The sequence below is a fragment of the Quercus suber genome, unplaced genomic scaffold, assembly GCF_002906115.3.
Source record: "Quercus suber isolate HL8 unplaced genomic scaffold, Cork oak 2.0 scaffold_353, whole genome shotgun sequence".
NCBI lineage: Eukaryota > Viridiplantae > Streptophyta > Magnoliopsida > Fagales > Fagaceae > Quercus > Quercus suber.
Window position 1 is genome coordinate 362,739 of NW_027069805.1, and position 18,594 is coordinate 381,332.

The 18,594-nt window shown below is 35.8% G+C and overlaps 2 protein-coding genes across 2 annotated transcripts; one reads left to right on the forward strand and one right to left on the reverse strand.

Annotated features, from left to right (window-relative positions):
* Positions 1-500: 500 nt before the first annotated feature.
* On the reverse strand, positions 501-3,476 carry LOC112032329 (disease resistance-like protein DSC1). Its single transcript, XM_065760111.1, has 3 exons — positions 2,301-3,476; positions 1,916-2,188; positions 501-1,790 (listed from the first exon to the last, which is right to left on the reverse strand). Exons 1-3 carry the CDS (start codon positions 3,276-3,278, stop codon positions 1,053-1,055), a joined length of 1,989 nt encoding a protein of 662 aa, XP_065616183.1. The 5' UTR covers positions 3,279-3,476; the 3' UTR covers positions 501-1,052.
* Positions 3,477-7,072: 3,596 nt separating this feature from the next.
* On the forward strand, positions 7,073-10,048 carry LOC136061803 (disease resistance-like protein DSC1). The gene is made up of 3 exons (XM_065760112.1): positions 7,073-8,248; positions 8,361-8,633; positions 8,759-10,048. Exons 1-3 carry the CDS (start codon positions 7,271-7,273, stop codon positions 9,494-9,496), a joined length of 1,989 nt encoding a protein of 662 aa, XP_065616184.1. The 5' UTR covers positions 7,073-7,270; the 3' UTR covers positions 9,497-10,048.
* Positions 10,049-18,594: the final 8,546 nt, after the last annotated feature.

Below are 18,594 nucleotides of genomic sequence, written 5' to 3' on the forward strand. Positions count from 1 at the left end.
TACTTAGTCTTCAATGGGTGTATCATGGAAGCAAAAAAATTGCTCAGCACAACATATCCAAGTCATGGGATCCTCGACTCCATTGAATCTAGGAAAGTTGAGTTTCACCAAATGAGGAGCATATGAATGATTGCTTCCGCTAGAATGACCACCCTCGGTGGCCACTCTTCCTTTTGGCCGCTTGCCAATGCGGTTTTAGGAGCTCTCTCCCTCTTCTCGACTGGAACATAGTGATCCAAGCTTAGCATGAATCTCTGTTAACTGTTCCATTATCTGTTTTTGGCTACTATCAAGAGAACTCACACTTTGTTCTAACTGCTCCACCCTCTGGTCCATCCCTAAGCTCTGATACCACTTTGGTACGTATAAGACAATATCTTTACCTATGATGATTCTTTGGTGATAACAATAAAAAATAAAATGAAATAAAATAAGAAAAGAAGAAGAAGAAGATAAGAATTGGATTTTACTGAGGAAACCCTGACCTCTTGAGACTTAGCTCAAAATTAATTATCTAATGATTTATTCATTATTATCTTACGACTTAAATACAGTAATGATAACAACAAAAATGAAATACAAGGACTTGTTCCCAATATGAAGGGATACTGTGGCACAACAACCCAACATGCTAGAGACTCACTCACAATTGAAAAACAATCCAAACTAAACAACAATCCTAACGTTACAATAGAGATCTTCCCAAAGATAATAACAAACACCTAAAATAGAGGACACTAATAACAATCATCTAAAACAAAGGACTCCAATCCACATCCAGGTAGATACACGCATCAAGATGACCCAGGGCTCTGATGGTTGAATCACTCTGGATTTTAGACCTTTTAGTTTGAACTGAGCCGTACAAATAACCTGAATAAATCCCCTGAAAATTTTCAGAAGGCATAAGTATGAAGATGTTCAATATGTGTGTGTAAGAGAGAGACCTTCGTTGCTGCTTCACGCAAGTGGCCCAAATGTTCGCTTGTAACAAAATGAACACCTTATAATCTTCTTTTGGGCTCATAGCCGATGCAATCAAGAAGACTGAATCATTGTGGCGAATTCCACTGAACCACTTTATCTGAATAATTTTCTAGTGACGTACATCCCCTTACGTTTACGGATACCCTTAACGGAAGATTTGGCAAAGATTGAAGCCGGGTACAATTTTCCAAATGAAGACATGTATGCTTAGAAAGTTGAGAAATGCTATCAGGCAGGCTTGTGAAATTGTTTTTGTTCAATTTCAGTACTTCCAAAGAAGAAAACCCAAATAACATAGGCAACGGCAAGTTGGACTCTTGTTCCGGACATGGGGCAGGGAAGAAATAATCTATCCCCAAAATAAGTCGAAAGATTTGGAAGATTCCATGTGAATACCAGAAATTAGATTGTTGGCCCTTACATCCTGATAGATTGAGAGTTTTAAGAGATGGCAAATTGACGCCTGTCGAACATGAAATGTTTTTGCAATCTTGAAGGCTCAACAAAGTTAGGCCAGTCAAATGCTCAATTGAGAATGGCAGTTCTTCTAGCGCAGTCCCGTCCAAATAAAGCTCAGACAACTTTGTCATGTTTGTTCCAATCTCTGAAAATTTCTTGAGCCTTACACAACCAGATAAAATAAAATTTTCTAGAGATTCCAAGTTGAGCTTGCGTGGAAGGTCATGCAATCTTGTACATCCTTGAAAAATCAGCTTCTGCAGATCTGGGCATCCGATGAAGTTAGGAGTCTTGACTAAGTTTTGAAAGTCACTAAGATCCATCAGTCTTAACTTGGCCAAATTCTGTGATAATAAATAGATATGGACAAATTATGTAATCAAGAACTTAAATGATATTTATTATAAATTATAAAATAAAAATAAATAAATAAATAAAAAGCACCAACATGCCTTAATGGAAAACTTACACCAAATCTCTCCGGTAATTGTTCAATGTGGCTGCGAGGCATGTTGAGTTCAACAAGATTGTCCGGTTGAAAATTGTTTGGCATGGATTTCAAAGGATAATCATGCCATTCCATCATTCGTAACTTATTAGAAAGAAAATTGAGGCCTTTAGGAAGGTGCACATTAGAAATTTTAAGCAACCTTAGATTGATCATATTTGAGAAGGCTTTGTCATTCAAGTTTTCTTTATGTGGAGGCGAGTTTAGCACCATGCCTTCTACAAATTTCGTTCCCTGGTAACCAAGAACAATGAAATCAGAGTTAGGAAAAATATAGCAAAAAAAATTGCTAGAATCATAAAATATACACTCCTCAAAGTTTATGTCTATATACTAATCTACTTACAGTATTTTCCTTTAGCACATGAAACACATCCTTACAAAGCCACAACCTACTGCGTCTTCCAGGCTCCTGAGGTGATTCACAATGAACAACTCTCCAAGCCATCTCTTCTACTAAATCATGCATCTGTAATTTTCCCTCTAAAATGGTAATGAGAGATTTGTCATTGAGAATTTTCATATTATTGGAGCTACCAACACCTTCTATATTTGCCACACGATTTTCATCCTCCCCTTTGAAGAAACATGCAATATCCAAAAATAGATTTTGCTGTATTTCATTTAATCCCCTATAACTTATTTCAAGTTTATCAAGAATTTCTCCTTTAAAGATTTCTTCTAATTGATGTAGGTAATCTTCCCATACCTTTCTTGGTCTATCAATCAAGGAGGAACCCAGAACTTTATAAGCTATAGGAAGCCCTTTAGCATACTTCACAAAATCATTGGACAAATCCTCAAACTCTTTTTTGGGATAGGGTTGGTTAAACACAATCCAACTAAAGAGCTCTAGGGCTTCATCATTATCTAATTCATTAATTCTATGTATAGTAGTACCCAGGTGATGCGTTTTTAGCAAGTGTTGATCTTTACTTGTGATAATGATCCTACTCCCTATACCAAACCAACCAGGGCTTCCTGCTGATGCCTTTAGTTGTTCATCTTTGTCAACGTCATTAAGAACAATAAGAACCTTCTTATTGAGTAGTCTCTTCTTTATGACTTTGATCCCCTCAAGATGGTTCCAAATGTTTAATTCATTTACCTTCAACGTCTCAGAAAGAAGTTGTTTTTGTAAATTAACTAGACCCTGTTTATCTTTTTCAACCGTTTCTCTAATGTCGCAAATAAAGCTGCTAGCTTCAAATTGATGACAAATTCTGTTATAAATGGCATATGCTAGAGTAGTTTTACCAATCCCAGACATCCCCCAAATCCCTATGAAGTGCACATCATCTAATATTGTGTTAAATAAGTTCATTATTTCCTCCACACGTGAGTTTATTCCAACAAGGTGCTCAGAATCATCTGATGATTCACGCCTCAATTCATCAAATATGCTTTTTGTGATTTCCTGAATATCTTCTGATTCTTGACTGTAATAAAAAAAATGAAATAAAATAAAAAATTGATGATACAAGTATGCTAGCCACAAAGAGACAAAACATCATTAAGTAGAGAAATATGAGCCATGTTTTACTGGTCAAAACAACTCCGAAGAAGAAGAAGAAGAAGAATGACAATATGTCCAAAAAAAAAAAAACCTATTCTTTTATACTTAAGACAAATTAAACCCTATATGGCTATATTTTAATTGTGTTAATTTAAGCACTGCTACACTTTCATTCCCATGACAACCAAAACCCTTGTCTCAGTCCATTGAATTTTGTGCGAGAAATCTAACGCCGATACACACAAAAAAGGTACTCTATTCAACCTGTATAGCTCATCATCAATTTATTTCCTCGCATGAGGAGAGTGGGGAAATTTTATTAAAAAGGGAACAAACACACACACTAGGACACCACACCTCTCTCTCTTTCCTATTAGAGTTCAACTTACAACACCACCCTCATCTTTTTAAGAAAAATACCAGAAGGTGGTGGGAATAAGGGTTTTGATTGTCACGCTAATGAAAATGTGGAGTTTAAGGGTCTGTTTTGATACCGTTTATTTTGCTGAAACTGAAAACTTACTGCTGAAAGTACTATAGATAAAGGTTATAGATAAAGGTAAAAGTTAGATGAAATAGTACAGTGAAATCCATAAATAGTATCAAAAAGAGTAATGAGACCCATAAATAATAACAAAAATAAGCTGAATAGTGAAATAATTTTCATTTATAATCTATATCCAAACGGAGGCTAAATTGAAACAATTAAATATATAGAATTTAATTTGTCACAAATACCATGAACCTTTTAAACTTCAGCAAAATTAAGCAACTAGCAGGCGTACGACTTTTTTTTTTCCTTGTCTTTTGATACTAAAAAAAATCTTATATTAGAGAAGCCGGGAAAAAAATTTAATTACTTTTCCTTATAATAATTGTATATGGTACAAATCATATGAGACACTATATGCCTTTAGAACTTTTTGAAGGCTTAGTTAGTTGGTTGGTTGTAGGATTGCAACAAGTTGAGCCAAGTCAGTTATAAATTGCTAGTTAGTTATTTAGCTAGGCAAGTTGTATAATAAATACTTGTAATCTATAACATTTTAGATATTGAAGAATGAAACCAATTGCTTAGTCTCTCTCTTAATCTCTCATTTCTCTATGAAGATGTAGGTCTCCTTGAAGTGGCCTAGAACAACTACTATTCTCATTCACAATTCTTACTCTTCCACAATTCATATTCATGTTCTAGCAAGTTAACAGGCTTCCCCCACTAAAATAGCAATTCTTCCTTCCCCTAATTTGAGTATCCTCACTCAATAGTCTTAATAATAATAATAATAATAATAATAATAATAATAATAATAATAAATGCCCAAATGGCCTAGTAATTTTAAAGAAAACATACATTTTTAACTTGATTTTATTTTATATAGCTTCTTCTTGTATCAGATAAAATTGTAGGTCGTGTATTTTAGAAGATTTTATAGGTTTCATTGGAATTTTTTATTCAATTTAGTAGGTAATCTAAAAATTATATCACAAGTAAAATATTTTAAAATTTTTTCACTAAAGAGAAAAAAAATTTTAAGAAAAAAATTGAGATGATAGTAGATGAATTTTATTCCTTGAACATAACTTTAATTGGAGATACAAGTTATATTATATATATATATATATATATATTATATTTTGTGTGGCCCCTAAAGACATAATTTTGGCTCTGTGTCTTGAACGAATTAATTTTTAACTCTATAAAATTGTATCTTATGTTATTTCATTGTAATTTATAATTGATTGTGAACTAAAATTTCCAACCATTTCTCTTTCTCATTTTAAGCCTTTTTAGGGGTTCAACATAATTGGAACAAGATTTAGTGGTAGTTAAGAATTTTTTATTTTTTTTGGGATAAAATTGTGAATAAAGAGTGTAAACTACTGTTTAGATGTAATAAAAAAAACAATTAAACAATTGATTGTCTTTATCTAAAAAACACCCACAATTATCATACAAAAATATATAATATGCAAACCCATTTACTACCCAATATATACTGTGGGGCCTGTTAGTTAAAAAGTATTGTAATCCTCAGAAGTGGGCTCGGGGCCCAATGGCCCAATCCGAGGAACTTAAAAATTTTTTTTCTCTTTAGTGAAAAAATTTTAAAATATTTTACTTGTGATATAATTTTTAGATTACCTACTAAATTGAATAAAAAATTCCAATGAAACCTATAAAATCTTCTAAAATACACGACCTACAATTTTATCTGATACAAGAAGAAGCTATATAAAATAAAATCAAGTTAAAAATGTATGTTTTCTTTAAAATTACTAGGCCATTTGGGCATTTATTATTATTATTATTATTATTATTATTATTATTATTATTATTAAGACTATTGAGTGAGGATACTCAAATTAGGGGAAGGAAGAATTGCTATTTTAGTGGGGGAAGCCTGTTAACTTGCTAGAACATGAATATGAATTGTGGAAGAGTAAGAATTGTGAATGAGAATAGTAGTTGTTCTAGGCCACTTCAAGGAGACCTACATCTTCATAGAGAAATGAGAGATTAAGAGAGAGACTAAGCAATTGGTTTCATTCTTCAATATCTAAAATGTTATAGATTACAAGTATTTATTATACAACTTGCCTAGCTAAATAACTAACTAGCAATTTATAACTGACTTGGCTCAACTTGTTGCAATCCTACAACCAACCAACTAACTAAGCCTTCAAAAAGTTCTAAAGGCATATAGTGTCTCATATGATTTGTACCATATACAATTATTATAAGGAAAAGTAATTAAATTTTTTTCCCGGCTTCTCTAATATAAGATTTTTTTTAGTATCAAAAGACAAGGAAAAAAAAAAGTCGTACGCCTGCTAGTTGCTTAATTTTGCTGAAGTTTAAAAGGTTCATGGTATTTGTGACAAATTAAATTCTATATATTTAATTGTTTCAATTTAGCCTCCGTTTGGATATAGATTATAAATGAAAATTATTTCACTATTCAGCTTATTTTTGTTATTATTTATGGGTCTCATTACTCTTTTTGATACTATTTATGGATTTCACTGTACTATTTCATCTAACTTTTACCTTTATCTATAACCTTTATCTATAGTACTTTCAGCAGTAAGTTTTCAGTTTCAGCAAAATAAACGGTATCAAAACAGACCCTTAAACTCCACATTTTCATTAGCGTGACAATCAAAACCCTTATTCCCACCACCTTCTGGTATTTTTCTTAAAAAGATGAGGGTGGTGTTGTAAGTTGAACTCTAATAGGAAAGAGAGAGAGGTGTGGTGTCCTAGTGTGTGTGTTTGTTCCCTTTTTAATAAAATTTCCCCACTCTCCTCATGCGAGGAAATAAATTGATGATGAGCTATACAGGTTGAATAGAGTACCTTTTTTGTGTGTATCGGCGTTAGATTTCTCGCACAAAATTCAATGGACTGAGACAAGGGTTTTGGTTGTCATGGGAATGAAAGTGTAGCAGTGCTTAAATTAACACAATTAAAATATAGCCATATAGGGTTTAATTTGTCTTAAGTATAAAAGAATAGGTTTTTTTTTTTTTGGACATATTGTCATTCTTCTTCTTCTTCTTCTTCGGAGTTGTTTTGACCAGTAAAACATGGCTCATATTTCTCTACTTAATGATGTTTTGTCTCTTTGTGGCTAGCATACTTGTATCATCAATTTTTTATTTTATTTCATTTTTTTTATTACAGTCAAGAATCAGAAGATATTCAGGAAATCACAAAAAGCATATTTGATGAATTGAGGCGTGAATCATCAGATGATTCTGAGCACCTTGTTGGAATAAACTCACGTGTGGAGGAAATAATGAACTTATTTAACACAATATTAGATGATGTGCACTTCATAGGGATTTGGGGGATGTCTGGGATTGGTAAAACTACTCTAGCATATGCCATTTATAACAGAATTTGTCATCAATTTGAAGCTAGCAGCTTTATTTGCGACATTAGAGAAACGGTTGAAAAAGATAAACAGGGTCTAGTTAATTTACAAAAACAACTTCTTTCTGAGACGTTGAAGGTAAATGAATTAAACATTTGGAACCATCTTGAGGGGATCAAAGTCATAAAGAAGAGACTACTCAATAAGAAGGTTCTTATTGTTCTTAATGACGTTGACAAAGATGAACAACTAAAGGCATCAGCAGGAAGCCCTGGTTGGTTTGGTATAGGGAGTAGGATCATTATCACAAGTAAAGATCAACACTTGCTAAAAACGCATCACCTGGGTACTACTATACATAGAATTAATGAATTAGATAATGATGAAGCCCTAGAGCTCTTTAGTTGGATTGTGTTTAACCAACCCTATCCCAAAAAAGAGTTTGAGGATTTGTCCAATGATTTTGTGAAGTATGCTAAAGGGCTTCCTATAGCTTATAAAGTTCTGGGTTCCTCCTTGATTGATAGACCAAGAAAGGTATGGGAAGATTACCTACATCAATTAGAAGAAATCTTTAAAGGAGAAATTCTTGATAAACTTGAAATAAGTTATAGGGGATTAAATGAAATACAGCAAAATCTATTTTTGGATATTGCATGTTTCTTCAAAGGGGAGGATGAAAATCGTGTGGCAAATATAGAAGGTGTTGGTAGCTCCAATAATATGAAAATTCTCAATGACAAATCTCTCATTACCATTTTAGAGGGAAAATTACAGATGCATGATTTAGTAGAAGAGATGGCTTGGAGAGTTGTTCATTGTGAATCACCTCAGGAGCCTGGAAGACGCAGTAGGTTGTGGCTTTGTAAGGATGTGTTTCATGTGCTAAAGGAAAATACTGTAAGTAGATTAGTATATAGACATAAACTTTGAGGAGTGTATATTTTATGATTCTAGCAATTTTTTTTGCTATATTTTTCCTAACTCTGATTTCATTGTTCTTGGTTACCAGGGAACGAAATTTGTAGAAGGCATGGTGCTAAACTCGCCTCCACATAAAGAAAACTTGAATGACAAAGCCTTCTCAAATATGATCAATCTAAGGTTGCTTAAAATTTCTAATGTGCACCTTCCTAAAGGCCTCAATTTTCTTTCTAATAAGTTACGAATGATGGAATGGCATGATTATCCTTTGAAATCCATGCCAAACAATTTTCAACCGGACAATCTTGTTGAACTCAACATGCCTCGCAGCCACATTGAACAATTACCGGAGAGATTTGGTGTAAGTTTTCCATTAAGGCATGTTGGTGCTTTTTATTTATTTATTTATTTTTATTTTATAATTTATAATAAATATCATTTAAGTTCTTGATTACATAATTTGTCCATATCTATTTATTATCACAGAATTTGGCCAAGTTAAGACTGATGGATCTTAGTGACTTTCAAAACTTAGTCAAGACTCCTAACTTCATCGGATGCCCAGATCTGCAGAAGCTGATTTTTCAAGGATGTACAAGATTGCATGACCTTCCACGCAAGCTCAACTTGGAATCTCTAGAAAATTTTATTTTATCTGGTTGTGTAAGGCTCAAGAAATTTTCAGAGATTGGAACAAACATGACAAAGTTGTCTGAGCTTTATTTGGACGGGACTGCGCTAGAAGAACTGCCATTCTCAATTGAGCATTTGACTGGCCTAACTTTGTTGAGCCTTCAAGATTGCAAAAACATTTCATGTTCGACAGGCGTCAATTTGCCATCTCTTAAAACTCTCAATCTATCAGGATGTAAGGGCCAACAATCTAATTTCTGGTATTCACATGGAATCTTCCAAATCTTTCGACTTATTTTGGGGATAGATTATTTCTTCCCTGCCCCATGTCCGGAACAAGAGTCCAACTTGCCGTTGCCTATGTTATTTGGGTTTTCTTCTTTGGAAGTACTGAAATTGAACAAAAACAATTTCACAAGCCTGCCTGATAGCATTTCTCAACTTTCTAAGCATACATGTCTTCATTTGGAAAATTGTACCCGGCTTCAATCTTTGCCAAATCTTCCGTTAAGGGTATCCGTAAACGTAAGGGGATGTACGTCACTAGAAAATTATTCAGATAAAGTGGTTCAGTGGAATTCGCCACAATGATTCAGTCTTCTTGATTGCATCGGCTATGAGCCCAAAAGAAGATTATAAGGTGTTCATTTTGTTACAAGCGAACATTTGGGCCACTTGCGTGAAGCAGCAACGAAGGTCTCTCTCTTACACACACATATTGAACATCTTCATACTTATGCCTTCTGAAAATTTTCAGGGGATTTATTCAGGTTATTTGTACGGCTCAGTTCAAACTAAAAGGTCTAAAATCCAGAGTGATTCAACCATCAGAGCCCTGGGTCATCTTGATGCGTGTATCTACCTGGATGTGGATTGGAGTCCTTTGTTTTAGATGATTGTTATTAGTGTCCTCTATTTTAGGTGTTTGTTATTATCTTTGGGAAGATCTCTATTGTAACGTTAGGATTGTTGTTTAGTTTGGATTGTTTTTCAATTGTGAGTGAGTCTCTAGCATGTTGGGTTGTTGTGCCACAGTATCCCTTCATATTGGGAACAAGTCCTTGTATTTCATTTTTGTTGTTATCATTACTGTATTTAAGTCGTAAGATAATAATGAATAAATCATTAGATAATTAATTTTGAGCTAAGTCTCAAGAGGTCAGGGTTTCCTCAGTAAAATCCAATTCTTATCTTCTTCTTCTTCTTTTCTTATTTTATTTCATTTTATTTTTTATTGTTATCACCAAAGAATCATCATAGGTAAAGATATTGTCTTATACGTACCAAAGTGGTATCAGAGCTTAGGGATGGACCAGAGGGTGGAGCAGTTAGAACAAAGTGTGAGTTCTCTTGATAGTAGCCAAAAACAGATAATGGAACAGTTAACAGAGATTCATGCTAAGCTTGGATCACTATGTTCCAGTCGAGAAGAGGGAGAGAGCTCCTAAAACCGCATTGGCAAGCGGCCAAAAGGAAGAGTGGCCACCGAGGGTGGTCATTCTAGCGGAAGCAATCATTCATATGCTCCTCATTTGGTGAAACTCAACTTTCCTAGATTCAATGGAGTCGAGGATCCCATGACTTGGATATGTTGTGCTGAGCAATTTTTTTGCTTCCATGATACACCCATTGAAGACTAAGTAGCGTTGGCTTCATTTCATTGAGAGGGAGAAGCACAACTGCGGTATCAATTGATGCAGCAAGAAGTAAAGACTTTTACTTGGGCTGCCTTCAAGATAGGGCTATTAGCCTGTTATGGTCCCACTCAATTTTATGACTATTTTGGAGAGCTCACTAAGTTACAACAAACTAGGATTGTTAAGGAGTACAAAACCAAATTTGAGCAACTATTGGCCAAGGTTAGGCACCTCCCACCTGTTCATCAAGTAAGTTGCTTTGTGAGTGGATTGAATGAAGGTATCAAGGCTGATGTATTAGTAGGAAGGCCAACTAATTTTTCTATGGCAATCGGGTTAGCCCGATTATATGAAGTTAGAAATTCTTCACTGAGACGAACACTTGTGGCAGTTCTTGCAACTACCAAAGTTGCTTCTCAGGTCTCTAGGGAGGATGCCTTACCACGAACCTCCCTTGCAGTCCAACAAATATCACCCGCTGAGCTTAAAGAGTGATGTGAAAAGGAACTTTGTTACAATTGTAATGAGCGATTTGTACGAGGGCATCGATGCAAGAAATTGTTCCTTATTGAGGTTTGTACCACAGAGGAAGATGGAGATTTGGCCATGGAAGTGGGGGTCACGCACCAGAGACAATGAAGGTTGTTGGAAGCATTGAATCCATTCCTACCACTGTTTTGTTAGACTCAAGAAGTTCTCATAATTTTTTGAGTGAATCCCTTGCTTAAAAAATTCAGCTGCAACCAATTAAGGGCCTTATGATTCGAGTAATGGTAGCTTTTGGAGAAAAGCTTACTAGCAAATGGATGTGTGTCAGTGTCATGGTAAAGCTTGGGAAAGTTTTTACAAAGACCGACTTCTACATTTTATCTTTTGAAGGGTGTGATGTTGTTATGGGAACTCAATGGTTACGTACACTTGGATAAATCATGTGGGATTTTTCTAAGATGATTATGAGGTTACAAAGTGCTGGTAAAATGTTTACTTTGAAAGGCCTTATAGACCAAGTGGTGGACAACCATGAAATCAATCCTCTCTCATCAAAACAACCTGTAAGGGTGTTGGTTCAAGTCATGGCTATTGAAGACCATGACTAGCTAGAACCAAGGAATGATGCACTAGAACTTCAAGAATTATTAGGCTCATTTTCAGAACCTTTCAAAGAGCCTACTGGTCTACCTTCCAATTGGGTCCATGATCATAAAATTTCACTACAACTCAGAAGCCAGCCTATGTGTTCTCGCTTGTATCAGTATCCTCATTATCAAAAGGCGGAGATTGGGAGATTGGTGACAAAAATGATCTCTACTGGAGTGATTCATGTTCAAGATAAGGATGTGCCAAAAACGGCATTTTGCACTCACTATGGGCACTTCGAGTTCCTTGTTATGCCTTTCGGTCTCACAAACGCACCATCCACATTTCAAACACTAATGAATGACGTGTTCAAGAACCAACTTCGTAGATTTGCGCTTGTATTTTTCGACGACATCCTAGTTTATAGTGCAACTTGGGACGAACACTTACGACATCTTAAAGAAGTTTTGGAGGTTCTGAGAAGCCATACTCTTTATGTTAAATTAAAAAAAAAAATGCAGTTTTGGCCAAACTAAGGTTCATTATTTGGGCCATATCATCTCTCAAGTAGGGGTTCTCGTGGATCTTGAAAATTTTTTAGCGATGGTACAGTGGCCTCAACCTCGGTCTCCAAAGGTAATGCAAGGCTTCCTTAGTTTGACGGGTATTACCAAAAATTTATTCAAGACTATGGTAAGATTGCTGCTCCACTAACCTACACGTTGAAGAAGAATTCATTCAAGTGGACTACCAAGGCTGAAGAAGCATTTCAAAGATTGAAGGAAGCAATGACCTAAGCCCCAATTTTGGCACTTCCAGATTTCACAAGGCAATTTGTGGCTGAGTGCAATGCCTCTGGGTCAAGTATTGGAGCTGTTCTACGTCAAGATCGTCCTATTGCCTTTCATAGTCAAGCATTACATGGGAAAAATCTAATGTTATCCACCTTTGAAAAGGAGATGCTTGCCTTACTCATGGCAATGAAAAAATGGCAACATTATTTATTAGGAAGGAAATTCATAGTGCGAACAAACCAATGAAGTTTGCAGTATCTTTGGAGTCAAAAATATCACAATGGAGGCTCAATAGAACTGGTTATATAAGCTTATGGGATTTGATTTTTTAATTGAATACAAAAAGGGTAGTGAAAATAAAGTGACTAATGCATTATCTCGTTGAGATGAAGCTATGAAAGAGGAGCAATTGTTAGCCTTCTCATCCCCCATTCCTCATTGGGTTGATGCAATAAGGGAAGAACAACAATCTTAGCCTCAAGTACAGCAACTAATTCAGAAGGTTTAGGATGATGAGGTAGTGGGGCCTTAGGAGCTAAGAGATGGTCTACTCTTATTCAAGGATCAGATTTACCTTGAATCGGGTTCAACTATAAGGGTTAATATCATCAACCAGTTTCATGGAAGCTCTCATGAAGGATTCCAAAAAACATTTCAAAGGGTGCGAGCAAATTTTTACTGGGCTAAGATAATGGAGGACATCAAGGCATTTACTAGGGAATGTGAAATTTGTCGAAGGCACAAGGTGGAACAACTTTCTCCTGCTAGTTTACTATAGCCGTTGTCAATTCCAAGTCGAGTTTGGGAGGATATCTCCATGAATTTTGTGGATGGGATACCTATGTCTCAAGGTAAGTCCACTATCCTGGTTGTCGTAGATAGAATTTCTAAATACTCACATTTTATTCCAGTAACACATCCTTACACAGAAGTGAGTATTGCCCAAATATTCTTTGAAAATGTTTTTAAACTCTATGTTATGCCTAGAACCATAGTTTGTGATCGTGATCTAGCTTTTACTAGTGCCTTTTGGACTGAATTGTTCCAGATTAATGAAACTAATTTCAATTTTAGTTCAGCTTACCATCCAGAAATAGATGGACAAAGCGAGGTGGTGAATAGAACTTTAGAGATGTATTTACATTACTTCACTAGTGACAAACCCAAGTAATGGGTCAGGTGGATATGTTGGGCAGAATGTTGTTACAATACTAGTTGGCATTCGACTATCCAAAAGACTCCGTTTGAAGTGGTGTATGGTAGGGAGCCACCATCATTATTGACTTATGTTCAAGGTACTGCAAAGGTAGCTACTGTGGAAATAGAATTAATGAAGAGGGACCGGATTCTCAAGGATCTTAAGGAAAATCTCAAGATGGCACAAGACCAAATGAAGAAAAGATATGATTTGAAGCATAGGGAAAAGATCTATTAGGAAGGGATTTGGGTGTATGTACGACTTCAGCGATATCATTAAGTCTCTGTTTCTTTGCGTCGAAACGCGAAGTTAGCTCCAGGCTATTAAGGTCCATTTCGCATCCTGCAACGTATTGGATAGGTGGCTTACACATTGAAATTACCTTCAGATTCTCGTATACATCCGGGTTTTCATGTGTCTTTGTTAAAGGAGAAGCTAGGCACCAAAGTTTTTGCCTAACCTTAGCTACCTATTACTATGGGAGACCAAGATGAGTTACTAGTAAGGCCATAGGCAGTATTGGATCAAATGGTTATCCCCTTTGCATTAAATGCAAGACAACTGCTACTCTGATCGCATTAATGAGGAAATAACCATGAACAGTGGTGACACAGCTCAGATTTCACTGCAGAAGCTTACTAGTATGTTCCGGGTGAGACAGATGTCCTGGAAATGCAATCTCAGCCCTCCAAGTGTAGGACTAGGATAATCTATGAGTGAATATAAAAGAAAAATAAAGATCCTTATGGCGGGAAAGAAGAAAGAGAGCTAAAAAAGGAAGGACTGAAATATTTGTTCAAGGAAGATCCTTCTTCTGTCATAATTTGTGGTCTAAGTCATTTCATTAGCATCTTTTCTCATTTTGATTAACGTTAACTTGTAAAGTGATCAATATCCAACTCATTCTCTAACAAATCTATTATAGTGGGCTTATTGGGCTATAGTCTGGGTCATTCTTGGGCCAGGGACCAATTCGTCCCCTCACAGATACGTGTATCTACTTGGATGTGGATTGGAGTCCTTTGTTTTAGGTGATTGTTATTAGTGTCCTCTGTTTTAGGTGTTTGTTATTATCTTTGGGAAGATCTCTAATGTAACTTTAGGATTGTTGTTTAGTTTGGATTGTTTTTCAATTGTGAGTGAGTCCCTAGCATGTTGGGTTGTTGTGCCACAATATCCCTTCATATTAAGAACAAGTCCTTGTATTTTGTTTTTGTTGTTATCATTACTGTATTAAGTAGTAAGACAATAATGAATAAATCATCTGAGAATTAATTTCGAGCTAAGTCTCAAGAGGTTAGGGTTTCCTTAGTAAAATCCAATTCTTATCTTTCTTTTCTCTATTATTATCACCAAAGAACCATCATAAGTAAAGATACTATCTTATATGTAACACATTCGTAACAAAATCCATAGTGTTTTTGTTTGCTACTCCTCAATTCATTGCAGAGGTTATAATTTCTCTTGAATCCATTTTGTTACGGTACTTGAACGTATCGATTATCAATTTTCTTTGTTGAACTAAAGATAAGTTCTTTTAAATCAAGTTTTTGTTGCGGGCAATTGGAGAAAATTTAGTACCTCTTTTACTAGTCTTCTCTTGCCAACTAGGAAAGGGCAACCTGGAAATACTATGTCAATTAACAATTTTCTAATTATGATGTATTTAATTATGGTTCCAAAATAAGTTTTTAAAAAAATCTCCAAAGCTAAATGTTAGGAACATTTTATATGCATTTTCTTTGTATATCGTTAAAAAGTGAAAATTTGACGTTTATGCTTCCTTTTGTAATTATGATAGATTTAATTATGGGAAGATATTGATTGTGCATTTAGTAGGATTTTTATATCCATAGTTATTATTAATAATAAATGAGGGATAAGTGTAGACACAAACGATATGTTTACGACATTTTTTTCTTTCTTCTATGGCATTGTTTGGAATCGATTGGTTGAATTTTATTATTATTATTATTATTATTATTATTTGAACGGTTTTAGACCCCTTAAAACACAACCAGATTGGTTAGCCTAGATTAATTAGTCAAGTTGTTACTTAATCCAATTATGCAATTCTAGGTTAAAGCAATCAAATAATCATATCAAGATATAAAGCAGCGGAAAATAAATGAACACAAGATATGATGACCCAGGAAACCACACGGTAAAAACCTGGAGAGGATTTGACCTAGCTATTCTCAAGGTAAACCTGAATCCACTATGCGAAAGAATTGAAGTTCATACAGAAGGACTACAAGCTCCCCGCTTGATTTCCTAATGCTACCCACCAGTACAACTTACTGACACGACCACGTGCAAGCTCCGAATCCACGGACTTCTTCTTTCTTGGACTCTTCAATCAGCTACAAGCACCCCCGCTTGATATTCTTTAAGCTTTAATGGTAGCAACCAAGTTGATCATCAAGATGTAGATAATATCTTCAACTTGAAAACCCTAAGCTTTGTGTAAAAGAAAGCTCCTCAAAGATCTCACAAGAGATTTACACAAAACAGCAATGTATGAGCAACAATACAATTGGAGCAACCTTCAAAAACGTGGCTAGGGTTTTGTTTATATACCTAGGGTAAAAACATAAAACCTTAAACGTTTAATGAAGTAGGGCTGAGTTGGAAATTCTGCAGAAAAATCAATCTGTGCGATTTTCGATCAATCGAGTCTATTCTTCGATCGATCGAGCCAGGCCGAAAGTCCCAAATACTTCTGCAGCCACTCGATTCCAACTTTACAATAATAAACCAACTTTGAGCAAGCCTAAACAAGACTAAATACATTGTTTTGATCATGGTTTGCCAACTTTACAAATTAGATTTCTAAATACATAAAATCTTAAGACCTTAGAACCTAAAAAACTCCCCCTTTGGCAATCCGTGACAAAACCCTAATTACAAGCTCAAAGTTTTACAAGTAAAAAGCCCTTTACAAAGAAATGCTCATAAATTTCAAATTCAGCCTAACTACTATCCATCGGTTGCAAGTGTAGACAGCAGCTTAGTTGAATCAACCTGTATATTCCTGAAATACTCAACAAACACATAAATGCATGTGTGACAGAAAAGAGTAAAACAGTAGGTATAACATTCTTGTAAGATTCACACAACACACAATAAAGACATATATAAATGATCAACTCATAAATATAAATCAATAAGCAGTGAATCACAAATCAACAAGAATCAATAAAAAATATATATATCAATCAATGTTACTCCCCCTAACATGACTATCCCCAAAAATGATATACAAAGTGAAGCACCTAGATACAATCTAAAAACTCCACAAGTAACAAAAATCTCCCCCTAACAACAAAAGTCTCTCCCTAACTACAAAAACCCTCTACAAGTCAAAACTCCACTCCCCCTTTTTGTGACGGAATGCCAAAGAGCAATCATGAGTCGCCATCAAAAGGAGGTGGTGAGGGTGAATGAAGACGCGCTAAATCGGCTCGGAGAGCACGAATCTCATCTAGTAAGTCCACCAAAATCTATCCCTGAGCCGCCTGAACGGTCACGACAGTCTCCAGAGTACGACGAACATCAAAGTCTGTCGAAGGAGGTGGAGGAACATCAGCAGCAGCAGCATCACCAACTAGATCAGGAACATCCTCACCAGCAGTACCTGTAGAAGAAGAAGGAGGAGGAGCGCTACTAGACGGCTCGGACTTAGGGTGTTTAGAACCAACTCGAAGATGAGCGTCCCTCTGTCTAAGAAAAGACGCACCTATGGGAGCTATCACATGAACGGGCTCAGAGGAAGGGAAGTCACAAAGGTCAAGATGAAGCAAAATCCTATGAATGAAAATAGGTTGAACTAGGGCATGAGAAGAAGATGAACTCCTATAAACATCGTTCAAAGAACGAAGAAAGAGATGGGGAAAACTAATAGGAGCATCAATAACCAGAGCGTATAGAAAGACACACCGCTCAAGAGGAATGGTGTGGACATGAGAAATGGGCCAGATGGAATGACAAGCTATCCGAAAGAACAGATAGTGCAACCCGGAGAGCTCAGCAGAAGTGATCTTAGGATCAGAACCCCACTGGACAGAAGTCCCAGTGATGAAAGACAAAACATCGCTCAGCTCGGGAGACTCGTCATAAGGATAGACAGGATCCCTAACCAACGGTACTCCTAGAGCATCAGCCACTACCTGAGGAGTAATGGTGTACCCTACACCTCGTATCCAACTCTTTACTAAAGTGTTAGAATCATAGACGTGGATAGAGATGTTCGAATAGAACTCTCTAATCAAGGCAGACGGTGGAGGAGGATCAGAAATGTCTAACAAAGGTAACCCGCCCCGACGCTCAAAGTTTGCCCTAATGGCAAGATCAAGCTCATTTAACAGAACAGAACGCTCAGCCCAAATTTTTCTCTTAAGGTTAAGTTTCTCAAAAAGCTCTTGGTTTTTCTCACTCGGAAACCTCTCACGGTCAAAGGAGTGAGGGGATGGAGAGGAAGAGGGAATGGACCTACGAGCTCTAGTCTTCCTAGGCATGATGCTAAGGAAAGGACAAAGACACAAAAGAGAAAACCAAAAAGACACAAGAAAACAGAACCAAAGGCAGACTGCAAATTAGCAAAAAAAATAGAATGAAAATCTATATGATGCATGAACAAATATAATGCCATGATGCATGTACTAATGCAGTGAGCAATTAAGTTTAATTGAGATTAAATTGACAAAATTGGCTTTGTTAGGACATATATGTTTTAACTTGTTTAAGAACATATGTCACTTAGTTATGTAAATTGGCTAATCCTTTGACAAAACGCACTCTGCTTGTAATTGGGTAGTTCTAGGTGTTTTTAATACTTTAAGAAACAATGTTTCAAGGTCAAGTGTTGAAGTCATCAAGTCTGTCCAAGAGAAAGCAAGTTGAAGTGCAGAATTTCTAAAGCTCGACACCTCTCGACAGCTACCTCGACACCTGCTATCTGTCGAGATTTAAAAAGTTAGATTT

Excerpts from the sequence above, each read along its gene's own strand:
- LOC112032329 (XM_065760111.1), bottom strand. The coding sequence starts at position 3,278 with ATGAACTTATTTAACACAATATTAGATGATGTGCACTTCATAGGGATT. Across the intron at positions 2,189-2,300 it reads ATGTGCTAAAGGAAAATACT|GGAACGAAATTTGTAGAAGG; the intron begins GTAAGTAGATTA and ends CTTGGTTACCAG. Across the intron at positions 1,791-1,915 it reads AATTACCGGAGAGATTTGGT|AATTTGGCCAAGTTAAGACT; the intron begins GTAAGTTTTCCA and ends TTATTATCACAG.
- LOC136061803 (XM_065760112.1), top strand. The coding sequence starts at position 7,271 with ATGAACTTATTTAACACAATATTAGATGATGTGCACTTCATAGGGATT. Across the intron at positions 8,249-8,360 it reads ATGTGCTAAAGGAAAATACT|GGAACGAAATTTGTAGAAGG; the intron begins GTAAGTAGATTA and ends CTTGGTTACCAG. Across the intron at positions 8,634-8,758 it reads AATTACCGGAGAGATTTGGT|AATTTGGCCAAGTTAAGACT; the intron begins GTAAGTTTTCCA and ends TTATTATCACAG.